General features: G+C 42.1%; 1 protein-coding gene across 1 annotated transcript in view; it reads left to right on the top strand.

Moving 5' to 3' along the window:
* The window catches only part of CADPS (calcium dependent secretion activator), a 203,022-nt gene that overhangs the window by 140,021 nt on the left and 40,153 nt on the right, over positions 1-22,848 (top strand). Inside the window, 4 exon segments of the mRNA XM_030956450.1 lie at positions 7,635-7,741; positions 13,228-13,384; positions 14,349-14,490; positions 21,104-21,250. Coding sequence (XP_030812310.1) covers positions 7,635-7,741; positions 13,228-13,384; positions 14,349-14,490; positions 21,104-21,250 — 553 coding nt within the window.

Genomic DNA, 22,848 nt, shown 5'->3' with positions numbered 1-22,848 from the left:
GTAGGTCAGAAATACATAATTATTTTAGAAAAGAATAGCTTCTCCATCCCTTATGCACAGGCATCCCATGAGCACAAGTGCCACTTTGCACCACTGGAGTTGGCTACAGGCAGCTTCAGAGGTGCTGCCAGTCAAAGTAGAGTTGTCAGTTTGACAATTGATTGTGTTTGGTTTAAGACTGGCAGGGGGGAAGTTCAGTGTTCAGGCTGAAGAATTCTCATATTGCAGTTTAGGTTTGGTGTCTGTAAGGAGAGGTTTCTCATGGTAGTGCTGAGTTGGTGCACAGAGATGAGCAGTGAAGGAGACAGATCTCACCTCGCTGCTTAGTGCCAGAGTGTGGGTGGCAGAGCAGTGGAACATCTCATGGAAAGTAGCTGCAGAACAGAGGGACCTACTGAAGTCCTATTGCTCTGTCCCCAAGGCAAATTGAGCTGTCCAAAAATACCAGGTTTTTGCTTGTCCAGCAGCAGCTCCATGCCCTGCGCAGGGAAGGAGTCGCCCAAGGCACCACACCTCACTGTGCTGCATGGTTGGCACTCTGTCCTCCCTGCGCGGGCTCCTGGGCAAGCTCAGCCTCACTTGAAAACACAGCCAGTGGTGATGCCAGGTGGCTGTGAAGCTGGAGCCCGGTCAGTTCAGGGGTCAGTGCTGCCCACGGGGCACTGAGGGGCAGCTGCAGTGCCTGTACAGAGGCAGACACCCCCCAGGTGCCTGAGTCAGGCTGGGGTGCACCTGTAGGAGAGGGACTGAGCACGGCAGCTTGGGCTGCACCAGCCAGAGCTGGCAGCAGCCATGGAGCATCTTGGTGGTACACTGGCCCCAGCAGGCGTGGCAGGCATCCTGCACTGAGGCAGCAGGTGCAGGAGAGCTTGGTTTCAGACTGGAGCAGCACAGCAGGTTGTTAAGGAGCAGTGGCATTTTCCAAGGCAGTCGTACTGGCCCTTGTCACAGCCCCATGCTCGCTTTACGTCACTCGCCTTCCCTGTTGCTGGATCTCAGCCTGGGAAGCTCTGTGCACGTAGCTGGAACTCAGCTGAGGAGCTGAGCTGCCTGTCAATTGACCAGGTCCAAGGCAAGGAGAGGTCCTGTGTGATCTGTCAGCCCAACCCCTGCTGGCCAATCACTCCAGAATTTGTGATAAATCACAAAGCTTAAAAAGAAAATAAAATTGCATTGTTTGAGTAAATAAAGATGTAAAATATATGAAAATATCAATCTTTGTGTGCAGGAGTGGAGGCTGAAGTGATTAATAAATCCTATACTTTCACTCAGACAAGACTATAACCTGTATCCATTTGTGCTGAAATGCTGCTTTGTTTCATTCCTTGAAGTGGCATTGGGCTGTGTTTAACAAAGAATCGTTATGCAGCTTTCAAGATTTCCTCTTGACTTTTCAAAGGCAGTGTCTAAAGCGGTACAAAGTTATTGCAAGAGCTTCAAAATTTCAGAGATCTGCCTTCTGACATTTTCTTTCTATGAGTCTCCTACCAACTGCAGGAGCAACTTGCTGCCTGGGGCATGAGACACAATTCAGAGAGGCACAAATTCTTCCCTAGGCTCAATAATCATTAGAAAATCAGGAGAGCAATTCTCTCTTCATTATATTGAGGTTTTGAGGTGAATTGGCATCTCTTTCTAAATTAAAAAAAAAATCTATGTTTTTTTTCTTTCCTTTAAAATAAAACATCTTATTTTGAGAGAAAAAATACCATCACTGAAATCCCTTTCAGATACACGCAAATTAATTTCATGAGTATAATAAAAGGCTGCCCTGCCTTGTCCTTGGGCTAAGTCCTTTATGCTTTATAGCTGTCTTGAAAACAGCAGCTTTTTGTATCATTTTGATTATTGGCTCACAAATGAATGCACACATAACACTTGGATGCTAAAGCCCTCGGCAAGGATCATATATTTTTAATTATTATGAGGAAATCATTGAATCAGTCACTATGCTTCTAAAAAATATGAAAAGTCAATAATATTCTTCTCCTATTTCAAGTGTAATTCTTAATATTGCTGATGATTTAGTAACCCATGTAGCAGAAATCACAGTACTGAGGTAGAAATATGTAGTTTGAAAATTTTCCAGTCTGTAAAGAGCCACACACAATGAATTGTGTGCAATATCTATACCAAATGTTGCACAGGTTTATCAAGATACCTGTTACTGCAGACTGAAGCTCATTGTTAGCACAAACCCCAAATTTTCAAGTAATTGAGCTGCTGCAAGTATTTTACGTGCCAGTATCATGCAGAAGCATAAAAACCTTTAGAAGAGTTTGTCCAGGAAAGCACTTTGTCAGGCAGTAAGAATTTGCTCCTGGCTCTGATTTCAGTGATGAAGGTGTTTAAATCTTACTCATCTGGCAATGACACACATGAGCAGCAAGTACAAGAGCATTTCTGATACTAAACTGGCTGTAGTGAGGAATCAGAGAGGAAAAGGACAGGGAAAAAAGAAAAGCCGAAGTGAAACAAAACCTGCCACACGCTGCAGCCGATCATGAGCAAGTGCATTAAAACCAAACCTGTCCAGCCTCACACATCTCCCTTGCTCTGAGTGGGAGCTGAGCCACCCCTGAAAGGGACCTCACATGTCACCTGTGAGACCTGGACCTAGAGAAGTGTGTGAGCTATAGTGCCTCATAGTGCATGGCTCTCACAACCCCATATCTATTTAAATTTACAGAGGAAACTAATACCTTTCCTTAGCCAGATCTTAATATTTTAAATTTTCTTGCAATAAAGAGACAACAAAGAAAAGCATGAGTTGGGGCTCATGGGTGTTCAGTGCCCACAGGAACAGAGAGAACTCTTCCCCTCCTTCACCTCCAGGTGGTTCTGCAGCCGTCATGCAAGAGCCTTGAATTTGGGTCTGAAAAACTAAAATGTGTGAAAAGAGCTGAATATTTGTGCAGATTGGGCCAGATCAGAATTATATCAAGAGTTTGTTGCTTAGCCTGCTCCAGTGCCTTGTGGGAGCTTATTTCCAAGAGTGGGGGGTGGTGGGGGGATGCCAGGAGCAGGCTAAGGTGCTGGAGGGGTCTCTCACAGGCCCCCCAGAGAAGTGAGAGCCACCCTGGGGCACTGTGCTGACAACTGCACAGCGGGAGCCTCCTCCAAGCTGTTCTGTACGCGCTGCACCAGCGACTCGTGAAGATGCTGCTGCATCTCTTGCCTTTTCCTCCTCCTCTTTCTCTATTAATGACTTTTCCCTAGGACAGAAAACACTTGTGCTAATCAGGCCCGTTCAACACTCTGGAGTCTGGATGTCTGTGAAGCCTAGGAGCTATTTTTGGATGGGTAGCTGTTAGGGATGCAGGGGCTGGACTCCACATTTAAGGATGCTTGAGGGCTGCAGTGCTGACGTGTGCAATGGGGTGAAACTCAGATTCCTTTCACCTTGGCTTTGGCACTCTTAGGAAGAGCTCTCTCTCTTTGACACCCCCAACTTTGCCACCCAACAGACTCCCCTGGGTGGCGAGGGGTTCCCACCCTGTGGTTGTCAGACATGGGTGGGAGAAGATGTGCAATTCCCTCTCCCCGCCATCCCCTCCCATCCAGAGACCTTGGCACAAACTGCTCTCCATAGCAATGGGCAGTAAAATACTCTTCCTACATTTGCATGTCAAGCTCAGGAGCAATCAGTGAGTAGCCAAATTGAATACTTGCTTATGTTTTAAAGCAGAGTGAAAGTCATTAGGCCAATGCCCAAAAAAGCAGTTATTTTTGTCAGTTGAGGCTGAGAGGTTTGTTTCTGGGGACGAAGTCACCCCTTGGTAAATGTTGAACAAAGATCAGGATTACTCCAGAGATGAATGAATAGATTTGCTTTTCCTGTTGTAAGAAAACAAGGAAAAGAAAGAAAGCCAGTAGCTTGAATCTGAGTCTGAATTAATCATTACACAGCTTAAAAGACTAAAAATGTGTGTGTATGTGTGTGTGTGTGTGTGTGTGTGTGTGTGTGCACGTGTGTGCATTGTGTGTGGTTTTATGTATGTGTGTATGTATGTATGTGTGTATGTATGTATGTATGTGTATCTATCCCTGTGTATGGAGAGGGGCACCAACCTAACTCACACTCCTTAATGGTTTACTCGAATATTCTTTATTATACTTTGATAAGTGTTGTAGTTCTGTGAGAAATAAAAGCAATCAGAAATCTCCTTTGCACAAGCCAACTGATTTTTTTTCCCCCACTGGAAAATGCAAGCAAAATGGCAAGGACTTTTGGCAATAGAATGTCCAGATAAATATGCCAGATTCCTTGCAAATGGCATGATTAAAAATAGTCACAATGCTGCTAAAAACTGTTATTAAAAGGAATAGAAACTATTGTGTTAATATATTCACAGCATATAATTTATTCTCTGGGTGTATGTAAAAGGAAAGGCTATTTTCTTTGAATTTTTCCTATGCTGATATTGTAAACTATATGACAGATGGGTCAAGTCCTGATTGCAGTATTCTAACATTTGGAATAGCAAGTAACATATTTGATAGAGCTGGCAAGTTTTTATATATGATTCAACCCAGAATATAAAAGCCACTAGAATTCCAAGTTGAAAATAATTAAATGAGCTGGAAACGATCAGGAACCACACATTTTTAAGTGACAGATTTTTTTACATGTTTAAATTGCACAAGAATATTTTATAGCTCCCTTTAACCAACAGTGACGTTTAATTCTAAAATGTGTAATTGATATTTGCAAAGCAATTAATTCCTATGGCTCATTATTCTATTGCTAAACGTGCCTAAGCATTGGGGAGCTGACTTCAAGTTGTGTTTTTTAGTTCACCTTTTCTGAATTCCAGAGTTTTAACTGAATTAACCCATCTCAGTCTCCTCGTGTGACTGCACTAAGTGTGGTTTCATACTTGCATTGAATTTTTAGCTTTCTGATTGCACGGTGCTGTAGGACGTTCGAATCTGCTGACTTCTAGAATATGTGTTGTCAAATGGTGTCATTACTGTGTAATACCCCAAATACCAATAAGCAAAAACCCAGCAGCTTACTCCATTTGTATTTGATCATTTCTGCTTATGTTCCTTTTGAAATTTCCATCTTTTTTGTCACTGTTTATGAAATCATTTGTCTCTTTACTTTTGGCGTCTCTCTCTCCGTCACGCACCACCAGCCCGTCCGCCCAAGCCGAAGCCACCGGCTGGGCCACCATCATCTCCTCAAACGCAGACTAACATGATAGATCATATGCTCAAAGGCATGGCCAAACAGCCGCCAAGTACTGTAATAGTCTTCCTTTCTTTTATTCAGTGGTTTCCTAGTCTAGCAGCCGCTCGTGTAGCAGTAGAAGGCTAGTCCTCATATGCAGCTTGATACATACAAAACACCTAGCGCGACGTGGTAGGCTTTAGAGATTTAGAGGTAGCATTTACTTCAAAATGTCCACATTTTTTTGTCTAGCAATGTCTGACATATGCAACATTTTCAAATATCAACGTCAGCACAAAATAACATTGTTGTTGCATAACATTTTGCATGGAAATTATAAATATGTATGAGCTTTACATGATGTTGGATGAAATGTTTGATAAGTATATCGTATACGTTTCATGTAACTGTCAGTGCTCCAGCTATCTTAGCAGAATATTCTGATGTATAGTAACTTAACCAGGGAAATATTTAAAATAAGAAGGAAAAAAATTAAGATTGACATCTGCTGGCTGCCAAAGTTATATAAGCATCAATATTTTCTTTAAAGACAGCATCTTTGAGCAGTTGTTCTTATTAACACTTTTGTCTTTTAGTTATATTTGAGAGCAGATCAATGTTGCAAATGAGAATGGGCCTGATGCTGCACTGATCAATGGAAAAGCTTCCCCTTGGCTTTGGAGGTGCAGAAACAACCAGATCTTACTGAGGGACCTGTCTTTGGGCTCCTTTTGCAAAAGGAAGTGGTTTCTACTTCTTGAAGCCATTGAGGTGCTGGATAGTGTAGAACAAAGACTGAGAAGTTAACCAGGAGCTTTCCAATTTCAGTATTTGTCAGTAAATTATATTAAAGGGAACCTTGGGGTTTTTTTTGATTTTTTGTTTCCAGTGATACAAGAAACAGCAGCAAAACTGGAAAAGAAACACCCAAGGCCCTTATCTGTGCTATGAATCAGCAAAACTGTAGAGTTCATTTGCATGGTGCTTTACCATCCCTCAGCCAAGCTGAGCCCCCTACAGGGCCAGACTCCAGCTTGCTGAGCTCCTCCAAAAACCAGCCACATTTGGGACTGTCCTGAAACATATGGCTTTCCTTTTCATGGGAACTGTGTAACGTGTAAACAGGTATTCAGGGAAAACTAGGGGCTGGCAAGACTTTGGGGGGGAGAATGAAGTCCTGTAAGCTCCCTGAGCCTTCAGCAAGGCAGGGATTTCTCCCTGGGTGACCCAGTCAAGCAGAACAGGTCACCTTGTGCAACCTCAGGCTTCTGCCCCACCAGTAAACAGACCAAAACACTAGGAAAAAACAGGGTGTGTGGAAGGCTAGAGCGAGATGATCTGTGAGTACTTGGCCTGTTGGCATATGGATCCCAAGGGGGCAGGTCTCCCACTCCACTCCTGCTCCAAACAACCATCACAGGGAGAGTTTGCATACCCCAGGGCAGTGCACTGCCCTTTGATACCATGGAGAGGCCAAAATACCTATGGATGCAGAGGTATGGACTGGCTGTGTAGTGAAATGCCTCTCTTTGCCCTTGCAGCTCAGGAGAGCTGGGACAGGGACCTGGGTGTGAACCAGAGAGACATGTCTGTGGTCAGCTCTGTGGAAGCTGTCCTTCAGGGAAATTGTGGCTATTTTCTTTTCCTCTACATTATTTCTAATGAAATGCTCTAAATGTTCCATATTGTTAGCACCTCATATTTTTAATGAGTTATTAATAATATAAATTACCTGGAAGAATATAATTTAATTATGTTTTAGAGTTTTCAGAAAACACTGCAAAAGAACTCAAAATAGGTAAACACCAAGCTCCAGGATTTAAACTCTTTGGTTTGCTTTGCGGGATTTTTGTTTTAAAGTTGTGTCTATTTTCCCATATAAATCTTACCCATGACTGTGGGATTTACCAGTTTTCACTCCCTCCAGCATGCATAACTCCTGACCCTTGTGGAGTTAAATCCTGGAGCAAGACAGACCTGCGAGTTTTGCTTTTAGAAGCAGGTGACATTTAAATTGCTCAAGTCTGACAATTTATTACAAGTGCAGACAGATTTGTTTGAATTGATCTTCTTTAAAGAATTTTTAAATTATATAGATATGATTCCTATAATAGCATCATCTACATTGAAGGATACATATTGTTCATACATTAGTGGCCAGATGCTGTCTTTAGGGAATGCGATGTTCTTATTTGAGCTAATAAAGTGCCACCATAAAGCAAACCAACTCTGACAGTATTGTGAAATTTGGAGCTGGAGCACTGTATTTTCATAGTATAATAACGAATGTGGCTTTCTGGTTTGCTCAGTACTAATTATATAAGCATTTAACATATGCATGAAAAGATCTTTAAAGCTGCAGAATATTATGGGGTTTTTTTTTTAACCTCTAAAATAACTCACTGTTCGTCTAGCTTTTCACCCTGCCTTCCTTTTAACTTGAGTTCTTGTACTACAGAGAATGTAGGCCGGTTAGTCACACCAGCTAAAAAGTTAGAAGATACAATACGCCTGGCAGAGTTGGTAATTGAAGTCCTACAGCAAAACGAAGAGCACCATGCAGAGGTGAGCAGCGTCCCCGGCGAGGTCGTGTCCCCCCAGGTCTTCCACAGGATCTGGTGGGAGCTTTGTATATTTCTGTGATGTCTTCCCAGCTGGTGCTGGGTTATCTTTTTAAAAGCTGAAAGTACACTGGAGTACGATGAAGGCATGGTACACTTCAGTAGGAATGTGTTTTCAGAGGGGAGGGAGGGCTGAAGGATGAATTAACTGAGTTGTGCTCTCCTCAATGTCAATCTGCAGCCTTTCTGACAGGGCCAATCTGGCCAAAATATTCACCACCAACTACCTGCAAGAGCAAGCCTGTCCACTTTCCAGAAAGGTTGTATTTCCAAGTCATGAGCTGTGTTGTGTGCCTCCAGCCAGCATGAGCGGGGTCCCTGCCGCAGCTGCTGCTCCTGCTGTCCGGAGAGAACAAGGAAAACTGCAACAAAACAGAACCATTCTCCTTTCTGCCCCTTTCTGAGTATTCAGGTTGTTTCCAGGGGTCCCCCTGGGCCTCTCCAGTACAAGATTAACTCACCTGGTTTCCTGTTGGCCTCTTCTGCCTTGGTTTATTGGTAATACCTCAATTACTAGTCACAGAGGTTAGGTTCAACTATGCTCTGTTACTCATTGTCTGGGTTATCTAAGGCCTAATAGAACCACTCTTAACTCTTTGAAGCACCTTAACAGAAAGATTTGTGTATTAAAACCACTGAAACCATGTCATAGTCAGATATACACCAGAAAATCATGGGGCTTGATCCTGGAAACACTTGGTCCCACAGACAGCTGGCATGGCTGGCTGTAGTCCTCCTCTCAGCACGTCAGGACATTTCTCCCTGAGCAGGTGATGTTGCATACCCATGTAAGTATTTGCAGGATTGAGCTCTGAGTTCTCTGTAAATCTGGTGTTCTTGAATGCGTGTTGAAAAGTTAATAATTTTGAAATTCGGAGTGAACAGTTATTGTTTATGACTGTAGGTATTGTTGCACTCTTTCACTATTTTCTCTTTTCCTTCCCATTGATATATATATAGATATACTCAATATTTTGCATTAAGAGCATTTGATAATTTCACAACCACCTAAAAATCATTCCAGTGTGTATTAAATATGCAGTATAGTTTTACTTATTGATAATACACAGCAATCCACAAAACCCAACTAACGCCTGATTACATATTTAAATTTCCTCCCTGTTTTTCTACTGTTCATTCAATCTTGGATGATCCTGGCAGGGGAAAGAGGTATGTGACTAAACCGAATGAAACGAGTCACTCCTGTCATATTCCGTGCATGCCCTCTCAGTGCCATGTTTCCTACTGGGATTTTACCCTGGTTGCCCTCGCTTCCGTAACTTTGACCGAGGAATGTAACAGCAACTTTGGGTCGGCTGCTTGCAGAGCTGGTAGCCTGACACAGGAGGGTAAATGTGGCATAGCAGTCCAGTCCATGCATGCAGCAATGGGTATATTTTACAAGCGCTGCAGTTACATCCCAACACAACCCTACCTGCCTGGACTCGCTCCTCAGCCTGTTGTTACCTGTCGTTTGCATTCACCCAACCTCTAGTACACTGTGGTGGAGATGGACTAAGTACTACACGAGTGCCTAGAATGGTAGTGGTCTTCCTCTGGTTTTGTCTGTATGTGCCTTGTACTGGATATACAGTATTTATATGTAGAGAGAGAATATATGAGGTGAGGAGTGAAATAAACCTCCTTTTTACTAAAGCAAGGGCTGCTTGAGGGCACTATGCTTGTGCAAAAACTGTGTTATTCCACTCCTCACCAGCACAGGCTGGATGTACAACCAGCTGGGAAGGAGCTGTTTTTTAAAACACAGCTTATTTTGAAAAGAGGAAGCAGTTGCAGGACCAGTCACACTCAGCCAGCCATGCTGCCAAGATCCTCACATGATGAGGAAGGCTCAGAACTGTTCTCCAGCATCTTTTGTGCCACAAGGTTTTGATTAGAGACAGAAGGTTAATGCCAAGACAGATAGGAGGCATCCCTGTCCCTTGTTCTGAACGGGGACTTGGAAGGATGAAATCCATCTCTCTCCAGAAGCCCAGCACACTCTCAGTGCATTTTGAATCCCTGTCCTGAGGGTGGCTGTGGCATTTCAGCAGTGCACAGGCAGTTGGCCAGCTCTCTGCACACTTTGAATTGCACCCAGGGAAGAGAGAGAAGAGGCTGAGTGGTTTATCAGTGATTTTTATTGTGTGTTGTAGCCACATTATACTGTCACTGTGCAATGAGCATTGCTGAGGTATTACACTTTATTTTCCCCCCTGTATGATTCCAGGTGACTTTTTTTACATGTTGTCATTCACCTGGAGAAGGCTTGACCTGTGAGGTGTGACTCTTTGGTCTACTTTGGTTATTCAGTAGAAAATTAAGTTGCACTGCTTACTGAAGTAATGCCTTACTTTACTGAAAAACAATAATTTTTGCAATTAACACATGCCCCTTTTTTCCCCATGTGGACATCCAGGCAGGCTCTCTAATGAGAATGTAGAAAATAATACTCAGAGCATGTTCAAAAATCATTATAAGAAGAGTATGATGTCTAGTCAGTTGGGTTTGTCTTACCCATGAGAAGGAAGCAATGCAGCACAGGCAGAAATAGCAGAGTCTGTGTGCCTATGTCTGTAACCTGGGAGCAGGAGGTCTCTGGCATTGTATCATCTCTCCCATCAGATGTCTCCTAGCTCCCTTTCCCTTCCTCTGGATGACTGATGACTAATGCCAGAGGCAATGCCATTCACCCGTTTTTAAATTTGTGTTTTCTCTCTCTATGTATACATATGTGTATATGTATATATGTATCTTAACTCCTTGAGGTCATACATATATACATGTGTATCCATGTGTAAAATATACAATAATAGGTGTGTTTGGCTAGAAAGCACACTTTTCCCCTTTTACATTATTATTTAAGCTAAGCAGGTAAGTAGATGGTAAATAAATGAAATGTTACCATCTTGAAAAAGGTTTTCTAAGTATGGTGTTACCAATCCTACTTACAGAAATTAGGGAGGAGGTTGAGAATCCTGACAGAAGTTTGAGAATTACAGAGTTAAAATTTGACTTTTCAAGCAAAAGGAAAACTGTTACTGATTTGGACATAATTTTTTTTCCACCACTGATCATATGCTTTTCTTTTTTTAAAATAGCTCTTTTTTTCCTTTTTCATGAAAGCAGGTTCTTATTGCAGGACTCTGAAGTGTTTATATATTGGGATTTGTTACAGAAGACATTCTTTGGCCTCCCCTCTTTTCCCTTCCCCCCAAATGCCAGTTGCCATCATAGTGGTCGTTCCATGCCCACTGACCCGGGGCAGTGTTGGGTGGGTGCCAGCATGGCAGGCTCTGGGCAGGCAGAGGCACAGCCAGAGAAACCACATCAGAGCAAGGACAGCCCCCACAGCCTCCCTGAAAACCACAGCCAGGCCTTGCTGGGATGAGAGGACCCTGCACAGCCCCACTGCTCAGCAAAGCTCCTTTTCCACCTACCTCTGTGAGCAGGTTGGAGCAGGCATCAGGAGCACACCTGCCTCTTGATGGTTTTGGTTCTTCCATGGTCTCTCAGAGGTTTGATGCTTCCCAGCATGGCACTCACTGCCATCCAGCCGTGTGCCTGGCTGGACACCAGCACCAAAGGTGGAGAAGTGCTGAAGAGCACTGTCCCACACCTCAGCCCCACACAGGCTCCCTCACCTTGGTTTGGCTTTCCCAGAGTGATGACTCTGCAGACACCCAGGGCCACTGTCACCACTACCACTGCAGCCCTGAGCATCCCCAAGCAGGAGATGCTGCAGCAGAGCTGGGCAGCTTCCTCCATGGGCCTGAAGCTGAGGACAGTCTGCAGACAAAGGACCCTGCTGTAGCCACCTTGTCCCCATGCCATGACCACTGGGACACTCACTTGCTGGTGTTGTTGCTTCAGGCATGGGCAGACACTGAAGCTGTGCCTTCATCTTCACTCCCATTACAGGGCAGACGCAATCCTAAGATTAGTTTAAGGGTCATGTGATTATTTTGGTTCTTTGGTTTACATCTTGGATGTGCTCTGGGAAGAAAATGCCAAGTGCAGTGTCCAATCTATCCATGCCTTTGCATCCATTTTGTATCAACTCATGGAATAATAGCAGGACAGTGTCAGTCTGCTTTATATTTTAAAGGATTGATGGAGTGGAAATAGTTCCAAAGACCCCCTGCCACTATCACTGGCAGCTGAGAAGTCGAGCCAAAACAGGAAAAACTATGGCACTAACCTGTTTTGGAGGTGCTGTTCCCTCTCCATGACCAGGTGAACCAGTAGCTGGAGTTGTGCTGTGCACATCAGTGAATCAGAACTGAACCCTGAGTGAAAGCCCATTCTGCTTATTCATGTCTGCAAAAACATGCAAAAAATGCCCCTCCCTGACTGGCAATTCCTCTTCAAACTGATTCCTCCATTCCCAATGTCTTCCGTTTCATCTCCACTCTTGTGCCTAAGCTAGAGGTTTCTTTTTCTTGCCAAGTGCCGCAAAGCTGTTCCTTAGCTCCTTTAAGTCACTGAGTAATTTCCTATCACTTCCAAATGACAGCACATGGTCCTGTGGACAGCTCTTCTCATATTGCATGTTCCCAGCCAGAAGCGACTACTGAACACGCATGCATGCATTTGCAGCATTCACATCTGAGCCATGTATGATGTGAATGTCACCTCAGAGAGCCCGCACAGCGAATTTTTAAGGACCCATGTGCATGAGAATGAGTTACCTCACTGATATTTTTTGGTTTTCAAGTTTAGACATATGTTTTTCCTGCCTCTCTGAAAATATAGGCTTGCCATAGATTTTTTTTTTTTTTTTACCTTGGCATGTTGATAGTAGAGCTTTGTAATGGGTTCCTAATCAGTAGCATCATGAAGGTGGTAGTGTGTTAGATAACCATGTAAAATGAACAGTGCTGTAATAACTTTTACTGGTGATGTTTGAAATATCTTGAAAACATGGTGTGAATGATTTAAGTCAGATTTTAATGTTTCAGGCTTCTAGTTTTTCAAGACAAATGCAAGTACTGAATCCAAGTAGAATTTAAGCTGTTGAAAAACACATCAGAAAACCCACAAGCACAGTGAAGAAACTCCCAAATTTCTGTACTTTAGAAATAAGAATTAGTTGATTTTTTTTCCTGATAATTAGCATCATTAATGAAGTCATTTATTGTAAATTGAACAGATGAAACCTTCTCTGCTACGTTACAGCTGAATGCCTTTACAGTGGAGCTCTGAAGAGACCCTCTACAAGAAAGCTTTGTGTTAGAACAGCAGTGCCTAATTCTGTGATTAGCACTGCCCGGGCAGGCTAGCACTCAAAGCACTGTTCTCTTTACAATAAAGGTAGTTTCCATGAGATGCACTTTTTTTTTTTGTTTAAGATATGTGGCCTAACATTTTTCCCTGCACTTTATTAGAACTAATACACATCTTTATTATCTTTTTCCGCCAACTCTGAAGGCCTTTGCTTGGTGGTCAGACCTGATGGTAGAGCACGCGGAGACCTTCCTGTCGCTGTTTGCGGTGGATATGGACGCAGCGTTAGAGGTGCAGCCCCCAGACACCTGGGACAGCTTCCCGCTCTTCCAGCTCATTAACGATTCCCTCCGTAGTGACTGTATGTATTCTGCATTCTGATCATTCCCTTTCCAGCTCAGGTTACTGATAATGCTTTCAGCCTCTTCTTACTGCACAGAGAACTGAGATGGGTGGAGATTCACAGATTTACAAACTCCTTTAGCACCAGCTTTTATTGCATTGCCACTAGAAAAAAGCACGCCCCTTAAATCACTGAAGTCAAAGGTGGGAAGCTGAATTTTATTTTGCTTCATCTTCTCAAGTCTCTTGGTAATGGCTGCCTGATAAGCAGGGAATTAGGTACTCTGTATTTGTCATTAAATGTGTGTATTGTTTTATATATGTGTACTGCATTTATTTGGCATGGAGTAAGCCAGTCCTTGCTTTAAGATTTTATTGAAGGGAGGAAAATATTGAAGTAAACGGAAGCAAAAGTAGTTCAGAAGAATAGTGCTTTGTGAAATAAGACAATTCTCCGAAGCACTTGGGCCCATGCTTTCAAAACCCATGTTTTGAATTTGGCACTTTCCTGGATAGTCCAACCCTCCCTGGGGAGCTGGTGGCAAAATTGGCATTGCCTTAACTACGTCCTAGACCAGGACCCCAGCTAGCTTTCTAAGACTATGTGAAAAAAGCCAGGGACTCATCCTCAGAAAGCAAGTTCCAGCATCATGGTACTGAGCAACCAAAGAAGAAATTATTTTCCCACCTGCTAAAGCCATAATGTTTGCCATGCTGTGTTTCTTACACTGGTTTTATTCACAGGAAGTGATAATGTATTTGTAAGTTTTACATTAATGGAAAAGAAGGTTCATTGTCTGTTTATTTGTTTGGAGTAAGAAGTCATTCCTGCTGTCTGTGTCATGAACTCTGGTTCCTGTTATGTTCTTGAAGTTTTCCTGTTCACTGACAAATTCATTGTTTGATAAAGTGCCACGCTGTGGTTTGTTACAGAGGTTGCAGTAACAGTAGTGTCTTACTATACTTTTATTTATCTATTCTAGATAATTTGTGCAATGGAAAATTCCACAAACACCTCCAAGACCTGTTTGCTCCACTTGTTGTTAGATATGTCGATCTGATGGAGTCCTCAATTGCACAGTCAATTCACAGGGGCTTTGAGCGGGAGTCATGGGAGCCAGTAAAGTAAGGAAACCTCCTTTTATACAATTGGAATTTGGGTGCAAATGGATGGAGATTCATATAGAGGTGAATTAGCAAACGTTAGACTGGACATGCAGAAAATGCTTTAAATGTTCTAGTTTAATGCTATAAATAGGAGGCCTGATCTCTTCAGGATTTTCAGGTTAATGAGGGAAATGGTATTGGCTTTTTGAAATGCATCGCTGCCTCAGTTTGAGCCGTGTGCCTTTGAACAGGGAAGCATGAAAATGGGAAAACCTTCTTAACTGCCATGGCTTTTTGGAACCCATTCTAAAAGGCCTTTTCCAATGCTGCTTTTGAACTCACATAGCTCCTTTTCAGAACAAAAAAATCTCGCTTCACTGTGTTCAGTTCCAGCCCTATAACCCCTGTGAGTCATTGCTGTATTTATTCTCAACACTCATTTTTTCCACCCACCCTGTGGGGGGGATACTGCAGTGTGTGCCTCTGGCATCAGCCCCATGGCTGGTGGCTGCACATGTCCCCATGTCCAGGGCAGCTCTGCCAGTCCCAGCTCCTCTGCCTGTAGGATTAGATGTGCAGAAACCAAAGTGAAACATGGGCAAGATGACTAAAGCATAATGATTTCTTACATTTGGAAAGCTAGGAGTTTACCAGCAAGAAATTGGGAGCCTGAGAAAAACCCAAATTGAACTCAAGAGCTGGTGAATGATAAAAATGTGACATGTGCTTTGGATTACTGTTGTTATTTCACAGGTTTTGAAGCATTGCTGAACCCTGTCATGCTTGCTCTGTAAAGCCAAGTCAGATCCTACAAAGAGAAATAGCTAACTTTTCCTTCTAATAAAGATACTAAAAGAGAAAGATGGACCCTTTGCAAGTGACATGAGTCTGGCAGTGTCTCAGACCAGGAACTGGGACCAGGTGACCTCTGGAGTGACTCTTTTCCTTGCTTTTTTTGTCATTCTCTAAGGAAAGTGAAATAGCACCGCACTCTCAGAGGTTGCTGTATAAAAGAACGTGTGGTCTTTCAGGGCTTTTCACACCAAATATGTTCCGTTTACAAGGAAAAGAGATTTTGTTCAGCAGCCAGCCTCCCATATGCAACCTGGAGTCTGAGTACCCAGGTTTTTTCCTTTCTTTCTTGTGCATCCTCAGCATCCGTAAGGATTCTGCCTGCCAAATCTTGGGCTTTTTCTTGACACCTGATCATCCCCTCTGTTTTGAGTGGGGTTAAGTGGCTGGCATTCAGGAGCCTCTCTCACTTTCCATTTGCTGTCTTTGGTCTGCAGGCTAACAGGATTAAAGATCCTAAAAAATCTTGTTTCAAATAAGCAGATGTGACCCAGAAAACATACAAGAAATAGATCTTTCGAGTAGGAGAATGCCATTTTTACAGCCACTCCTTCAAGCAGAATTGCACTTCGAAGTTAGCATTAACTTCAGTTTCAGAGCTCTGCTTTAGTAAAAAATATGTATTTCCTTGTCTGTTATGAAACAGAGGCAGTTAACTCTGTGTACCTGTCCACCTGGGTCAAGCTCTCAATAAACAAATAATTCTGCTTTTTTTTTTTCTTTTATCAGAAGCTGTCATCTTTTTGCTTTTTAATGACTTCAAGGAGTTAACTATAGATGTCCATAAGTACTTGGATGTGCTACTTGCCTGTCAAAATGCTTTGTCCCTGGGTATGCCAGCATCTATCATTTCCAAGTTATCTCTGATAGTTATAAAAGATCTTTTCTTAGTTCTCTTGTGATGGTTATTCCCTTCTGGAGTTCCAGTTACAGTGTGCTTTGAGCATTGCATCTCCCAGCAAAAGCCCAGGATGGACTCTTTCTCTTACAGACTTGGGTATATAAAAGACTTCTTCCAGCAGGAAAGTGGGTGCTTTCCACGAGAAGCTTCTGTCCATCTGGTTGAAAAGATGCACCATGGGTTTTTTTTCACGTGTTGATATTTTGTTCTTATGTCTCGCACACAAAAGTGTGAGTTGCAAAGCTGGCTCAACATGATGTGGCCCGGTGAAGGGAGGCACCAGTGAGTGCCAGAGGGTGGCACATACAGTGCAAAGGAAAAGAGGAGTGTCATTCCTAGGATCTTATGACATTTTTCATGTGCTGTTCAGAACTAAATGTTAAGGCATCTTCATCTTTGCCTCCTGGGCAGACCACCTGCTCCTCTTTGTCTGATCGACAGGGAACTTGCAGAAAAATTCAGGTTAGAGACTTATTCTGTTTGACTTGCCCTCCTGTATCTACTCTTTCCTCACCCCACATATCCATACTGTAGCACAGTTGCATTTGTGGCCATGGATTCTCAAATAGTTTGGAGCAGCCAATTCCAAACCAAATTGTGACCTTCTATTGACACCTCTCCAGCAGAGCTTTTTTGGAAACACTGCAGAATATTCTTCCACAGCTTCCCTCTACTTTGGAGATAGACCTTCAAGTTGGCCAGTAAAGATAGATCATCAAAGCTGGCCGTTCCACCAGGCTTGTTGTTGTCCTGGATCTCTACAGTGCATTATGAGAAGGAAATCTCATTATCTCCTCTTAACCAAGAAATTATTCCACAACACAGAATCTTTTGAAACGGTTTCTCTGTACTTGTGTTTGCAGTCAAGGCTGAAATATGTAGCCCTCCATAACCTGACCAGATGGCAGTTTGCAAGCATGTATTTCTTCTATTTTCATTGCTGAATACTCTGCACCTTATGCTCTGAGGAGTTAGGTATAGAAATCACAGTGAGAGAGAGATACTGTTAAGTATTGAAATAAATGGTGGGGGGAAAGCATGGATGTTATGTGCTCATGAGGGCTCTGTAATCTGCCTCTGCAGAGCTGCTGAATTTGCAGGGGGTCCGTGCCCTATAGCTAGAGCAGCTGGTGCGCTTGTGTGAATCCACGCAGAGAAATGTGGAACACTTGTCCTTCGCACAGTCATCCAAGTATGCAGGATGCAGAGTAGGTCTGTTCTCTGGTGAGTTGAGAGGTCTTGGAAAAGTAGGGTTTGCAATGGGTTTTTTTCCTGCTAGCTTCTCGGAGAGTGCTGATTTATCTCGCAGCCAGCTGACACGTATGTGTGTGTGTCTCTGTGTGTGTGTGTCTGTGTTGAAAGATCTTTTTGAGCAAATGCTAAAGCTCATGCAATGACAACCAATTTCAATGGCTTGACTAGGACATTACTCATTGACCCAGGGCTCTCTCTACCACTCTGTAGTCCTGGCTTCAGCATCTATTAATTGCTCACTAACCCTTTGCAGACTATTTATAAATGTATCATTAATATAAATGTCAGAACTTGAACAATATGATTATACTAATCATTTTATAAGGTTGTACAACTACAGAATGATAGTGAAAAATGTTTCCCTTTAAAAGAAGCACCGCTGTAGTGAAAGTGAGTATTTTTGTTACTATTCTGGGTGTCAGTCACAGGAAGAGCACAGATTTGACTGCCTACTTCACTATCAAGCTCTTTGCTTCACATCAAGGCTTTTGTGAAAAGATTTGCTCTTGAGCATTTGCTCAGCCTCGACAGTGAGGTTTCAAGTGTTTATAGTGATGGAAGAGACGAGCATTTGTGTCTTCCATCACTAAATCATTTCAGGCATCCTGTAGGAACTGAGCATTTAGGTGTGGCCAAGGGTCTCGACATTCAGCTCTATTCTGAACCCAGGAGACAGCTCAGTAAAAATACTGTGATTTTTCTGCCCTCCTTTCATTGCTAGGGCAGCTCTACAGGAGCAGCAGCGGTGCAACTGGACGTGTTCCATCCAGTACAGTGTGAGCACTGGGAGGGTGTGCAGGGGTACATTGCCAGTCTGTTTGCACTCAGAATTTCCCAGCAGACAGTCCAGGTGAGGGCATTTCCACAGCTCACACACATAAACAGGGCTGAAGCAGAAGACACCAGGAAAACAAGCGGTGCAGCTCCAGAGCTTGTGCCTCTCATCAAACATATCAGGATCCAGTCCTGAAGCTGAGTCGTCTTAAATCAGACAGCCCTCATCTTGTTGATGCAAATGCCCACATTCCCTGCCTGATGGCTGAGGTTATATTTAGCCATCTATATTAAATAGGCATGGCTGGCTTCTAGAATCCGTTTCTCATCTTGGACCTGTAGTTTTATGGTCTGAACAATTGCAGGCTTCATGGAACATTTGTTGGTAATATTAATAATTTTTTAGAGGTCTCACTGCAACTGTTAGTCAGATAATTAGATCAGTTGAACCTGAAAAACTGTGCATGTCAATTCAGGAGAATATTTTTTTACATTAGTTACTGTATGTTAACATAATATACTCCATTATTTTGCTGTTTTGTTTTGTTTTAAAAGTACTAACTTATTCTTGCAACATATTCTTGCATCAGCAAAATAATGTGTTGTATAAAAGAAATATGTTTCCGTGTGAATATAGTATACTGTTTACTCTAGAAGTCATATTTTATTAATACAGTGTTTTTATTAATATAACACTGTCACTTCTTGAATTTTAATATTAAAACCAAAGGTCCTCTGATTTATGTATTTACCATCTGGCTAAGTTATTTAAGTTGCTTTTCCTTATACATTTATATGTTGTCCACCTCTTGCTATTTCTTTATTTATTCCATATCAGTATCTAACCACATGCACTGCCATTTCTGAAGATTTAACACTCTCTCAATCACTATGTAGTCTATGTCTCATTCAATAGTCATATCATCTTAGCAGCAGATACAGTATGAATGGAAACAATGGACAGCTTTGTGACAGTAGTGAATTCTCCTCTTTGCCTGAAAAAGAGAACACACAGATAGCAGGAAGTTAAATCTACTAAGAATCATAGAAGTAATTAGAAATCAAAGCATAGTTGTGAGGTTTTTTCACTAGAAAGAACTTTGATTTGGGCTTTTCCTCCCCAACAAGGGATTTTATTCACAAAGAATGAAGTCTGTTCCCTAACATTCACCAGCAATGACAAGCTGAGCTCTTGCAGGGATGTGGTTCACATCGTCTGATGCGTTAGGAAACATTTATTCAGGCAGCTCAATTCCACTGCTTTGGGGGTTGATATATAAAACTTGCAGTAAGAAATGAAGTGCTAAATATGTCTCAGCGAACTTACTAGGATTTTAATATGCCTTGAAAGACATAGTGTATAATTTGATAGTTTCACAGGAAGCCAGATAATGGTATCTGTAAAGTAACTCATATCCAGGGAAATGGGAGAGACTTCCAAAGGTGCCATATCCTGATGCAGTCTCAGAGCAGGCAGGTTTGGATGCTGAAGCAGTGCCTGTGTGCATCAACAGAAAAGCTTTCAGCAGCTTCAGCAGTGCAGGGTAGAGTGAAGCTGAAATCCTGAATTTCTAATTCCATTTTCACTGAGTCCAAGTAACAATCTGGTGAAAACGCATCTGCTTTTGTTCCTCACATGGGACTGTAAAACCACCTGTGGTTTGTGTATCAGGGGGTCACACAGTGTTCCTGGGAGAGGGCAGAAATGAGGCATTTTTCTGAAACTGGCCTCTCTTCTGAGAGTCAGGTAATATGTGAGTTGGGTAATTGAGCTCTGTGTTTTGCTGATTCACAGATCTCCTGATGTTTTCATTTTGCATGTAGAATATAACTGTGATGAGATACTCATTAAAACAGAATTAGACCAATTACAACATCTAGAGACCTAGTACAATGAAATATGTCAGGGTGCATTCCAAACTTTGGGCATGCAATGCTGTTGCATGCACCTTGTTCCAGGAGAGAATCTTGCATTAAATCAACACAGCTGTCCACTTTTTAAAGATCTCTATTTGCATAACAGTTGCACGTCTGAAAATTCTGATTGAAGTCATGATGCCCAAGTACACATGCTTCATATTAACCTTTGAATGTCTTAATCACCTCATAGCCCACTTCCAGCCATGAAACAGTCACATAGCAGTCCTGGATTCATTTACAATGTGCAGTTTATGCACAGTGCACAAATAGTGGGGCTGGACAATCCTTTGCTTTGCACCCAGGAATGCAAGGGAGGATCATGGCAGTCTTCACAGAGGAAGAACCTTGTAGTTCTCTGTTTCATCACTCCAGATTAGCCCATCTTTATTTGTGGAGGGTCTAAGACAGAGAGGTTTTGCAGCAAAATTGCAATTCCATTGAGCTTGGTGGCAAGAAGAACTTATGGCTGGAATTCCAGGCTCTCTCTTTATTATTTCAAATTCCAGTCCCTTAGCAGTTCTTGTAGTTTAGCACTTCCATTGAGCCTGTGTGTGTAAGAACTGAGACTCTTCCTTAAAAGAGAGATTTTTTTGGAAGAAAAGCTGCTCTCTGCACTTTGAAATGGTATCAGGACTTGAAGGTGCAGTTATTTTCACAGATGTTTAAATTCTCTGTCAATTTTTCCCTTTGCAATTCTTCTTTTCATTCTGGTTTGCTTTTTTTTTAAGGAATTTGAATTTTATAGCAGACTGAAAACACAGTACATTTAAGCTTTCATACTCATGCTTCTTTCTGAAATGTTTTGCTTTAGTTTTTTAACTGTCCTCATGCTGTGAACTTTGCAGATTTGTTTCTGAGTGTCATGTGCTTCTGCTACATCGGCATTGTCACTGTTATGGTATTTTTTCTTTCTGTCTGTTTCTTCCACAGGAGTTTAACAAGTAATCTGCCCAATGTGAATCTACCAAATGTGAATCTCCCTAAAGTACCAAATCTACCAGTTAACATCCCACTAGGCATCCCACAAATGCCTAGCTTTTCTGCACCGTCATGGATGGCTGCTATTTATGATTCTGAGTGTGTATTCAGTTCAAATTAGATCTCATTTAAATTTAAAGTAATCTTGGCATGGATATGTATTGTTTGTTTCTGTGCATTACATAAAACTTTAAAGAGTGATATAGTTAATTAGATGTTTTCTGAATGAGACACTAGTGAATTTCTGGCATGTGTATTTTGAGGGTTTTTTTGTATAAACCTTGAAAATTTGTCTCAACTCCCACTGAGAGTTTGAGCAAGTATCTTGCTTTACAAAATAGCTGTCAACAATGGGGTATGGTCTGAATAACATACAAACCACAGAACTCACAATGTGACATTATGTGTCTCAGCAAAGAGTTTTGTCCAAAAGAGAAGATTAATCAATTTCAATGCCAGTCAACCAATTTCTGTGGACCAGATGTAGATCTAAAAATGAATTTTATTTAATGCAAGTTCTGCAATTCCCAGATAATTTTTGTCTTGACTTTGGTGAAGCAGTCTAAGAGGAGCACCCTGTAACAGTTTTTATTCATGTTGGGGGATGCCCCAGAGAGCAATTAAAGCTCCATAGCCTTCATTACTGCCCAAATAATGCCATGACCAACTAAAGAAAGAGATTTTCAATGTGAGTTTTAGATTATGGCTTGGAAAATGGTGTCAAAGCAGTTTCTCTGTAGGAGCCTTGAGCTCTGTGCTTCCTGCCTGAGTGTCCCAGGGTGCATGTGTGAAGCTCAGGGGGAACATAACACAAATCCTCAGCACTCCTCAGGATTAGGCAAGTTCTCTTACAGGAGATTTCTCACTGAGCAGTGTGGAGGGTGGTTCCCAGTGGGCTCAACCCAAATCTCATCATTTGAGGTACTCATCTCCCAGGATATCCTATCATGGGAACTGCTATTTGTCCATTCACCTTCTAAAATCCTAGAGAGTTATTTAGGGTTGGCATAGGCTGGTCTCAGACAGCACTGTGGTGCTTTTCCTCTATCCTCTCACTTAATAGATAAAACTGAAGAACTCACCCAAGAATATCCTGTTCACTTTTGCTGAAACACCCTCAATTACATCTACACCTGGAGTCCACCAGAACGCCTCTGCCATTAGTCTGGCACAGGCAGGATTGCAGAGCACTGGTAATGAATGAAAGTAAAGAAAACACTGATGTGAGATCTTTTTTAAATAGATTTAAAACCTTTTAAAATATTAGCATGGTTGTTTATGTTTCAAAGCCATACAACTCATATTCATGCTAAGATAGTTATTTTAAAGGCTAGCTTAGGCAGTTGTCTGTAAAGAGTACTTCAAAGTTTTAATCTTGCTCTGTGCATGCTTTGTGGTATTGCCCTTGAAAAGATAAGAATCATGTAATGACAGAAAATTGGATCACCCCTCTGAAAATGCTTGAGCATCAATGGTATATTGCAAACTGCCGGCATGATTAGAGTAATTGTGGTGCTCACAAGCAAAATCCCAACAGTGCATTTTGGAAATGAATATACTATATTGTTTACTTGGATGGAGCCCTAATCAAAAGTGAGAAAAAGACTGAGAATAATTCTTCAAAAATTTTGAAACCAAATGGATGTCATAATATTGCTGTAGTAAATACCAATTATTGTATTTGTACACATTAAATC

Source organism: Camarhynchus parvulus, chromosome 12 (assembly GCF_901933205.1).
Source record: "Camarhynchus parvulus chromosome 12, STF_HiC, whole genome shotgun sequence".
Lineage (NCBI taxonomy): Eukaryota > Metazoa > Chordata > Aves > Passeriformes > Thraupidae > Camarhynchus > Camarhynchus parvulus.
The sequence above is the reverse complement of the archived record's forward strand: the minus strand, read 5'-3'. Positions and strand labels throughout refer to the sequence as shown.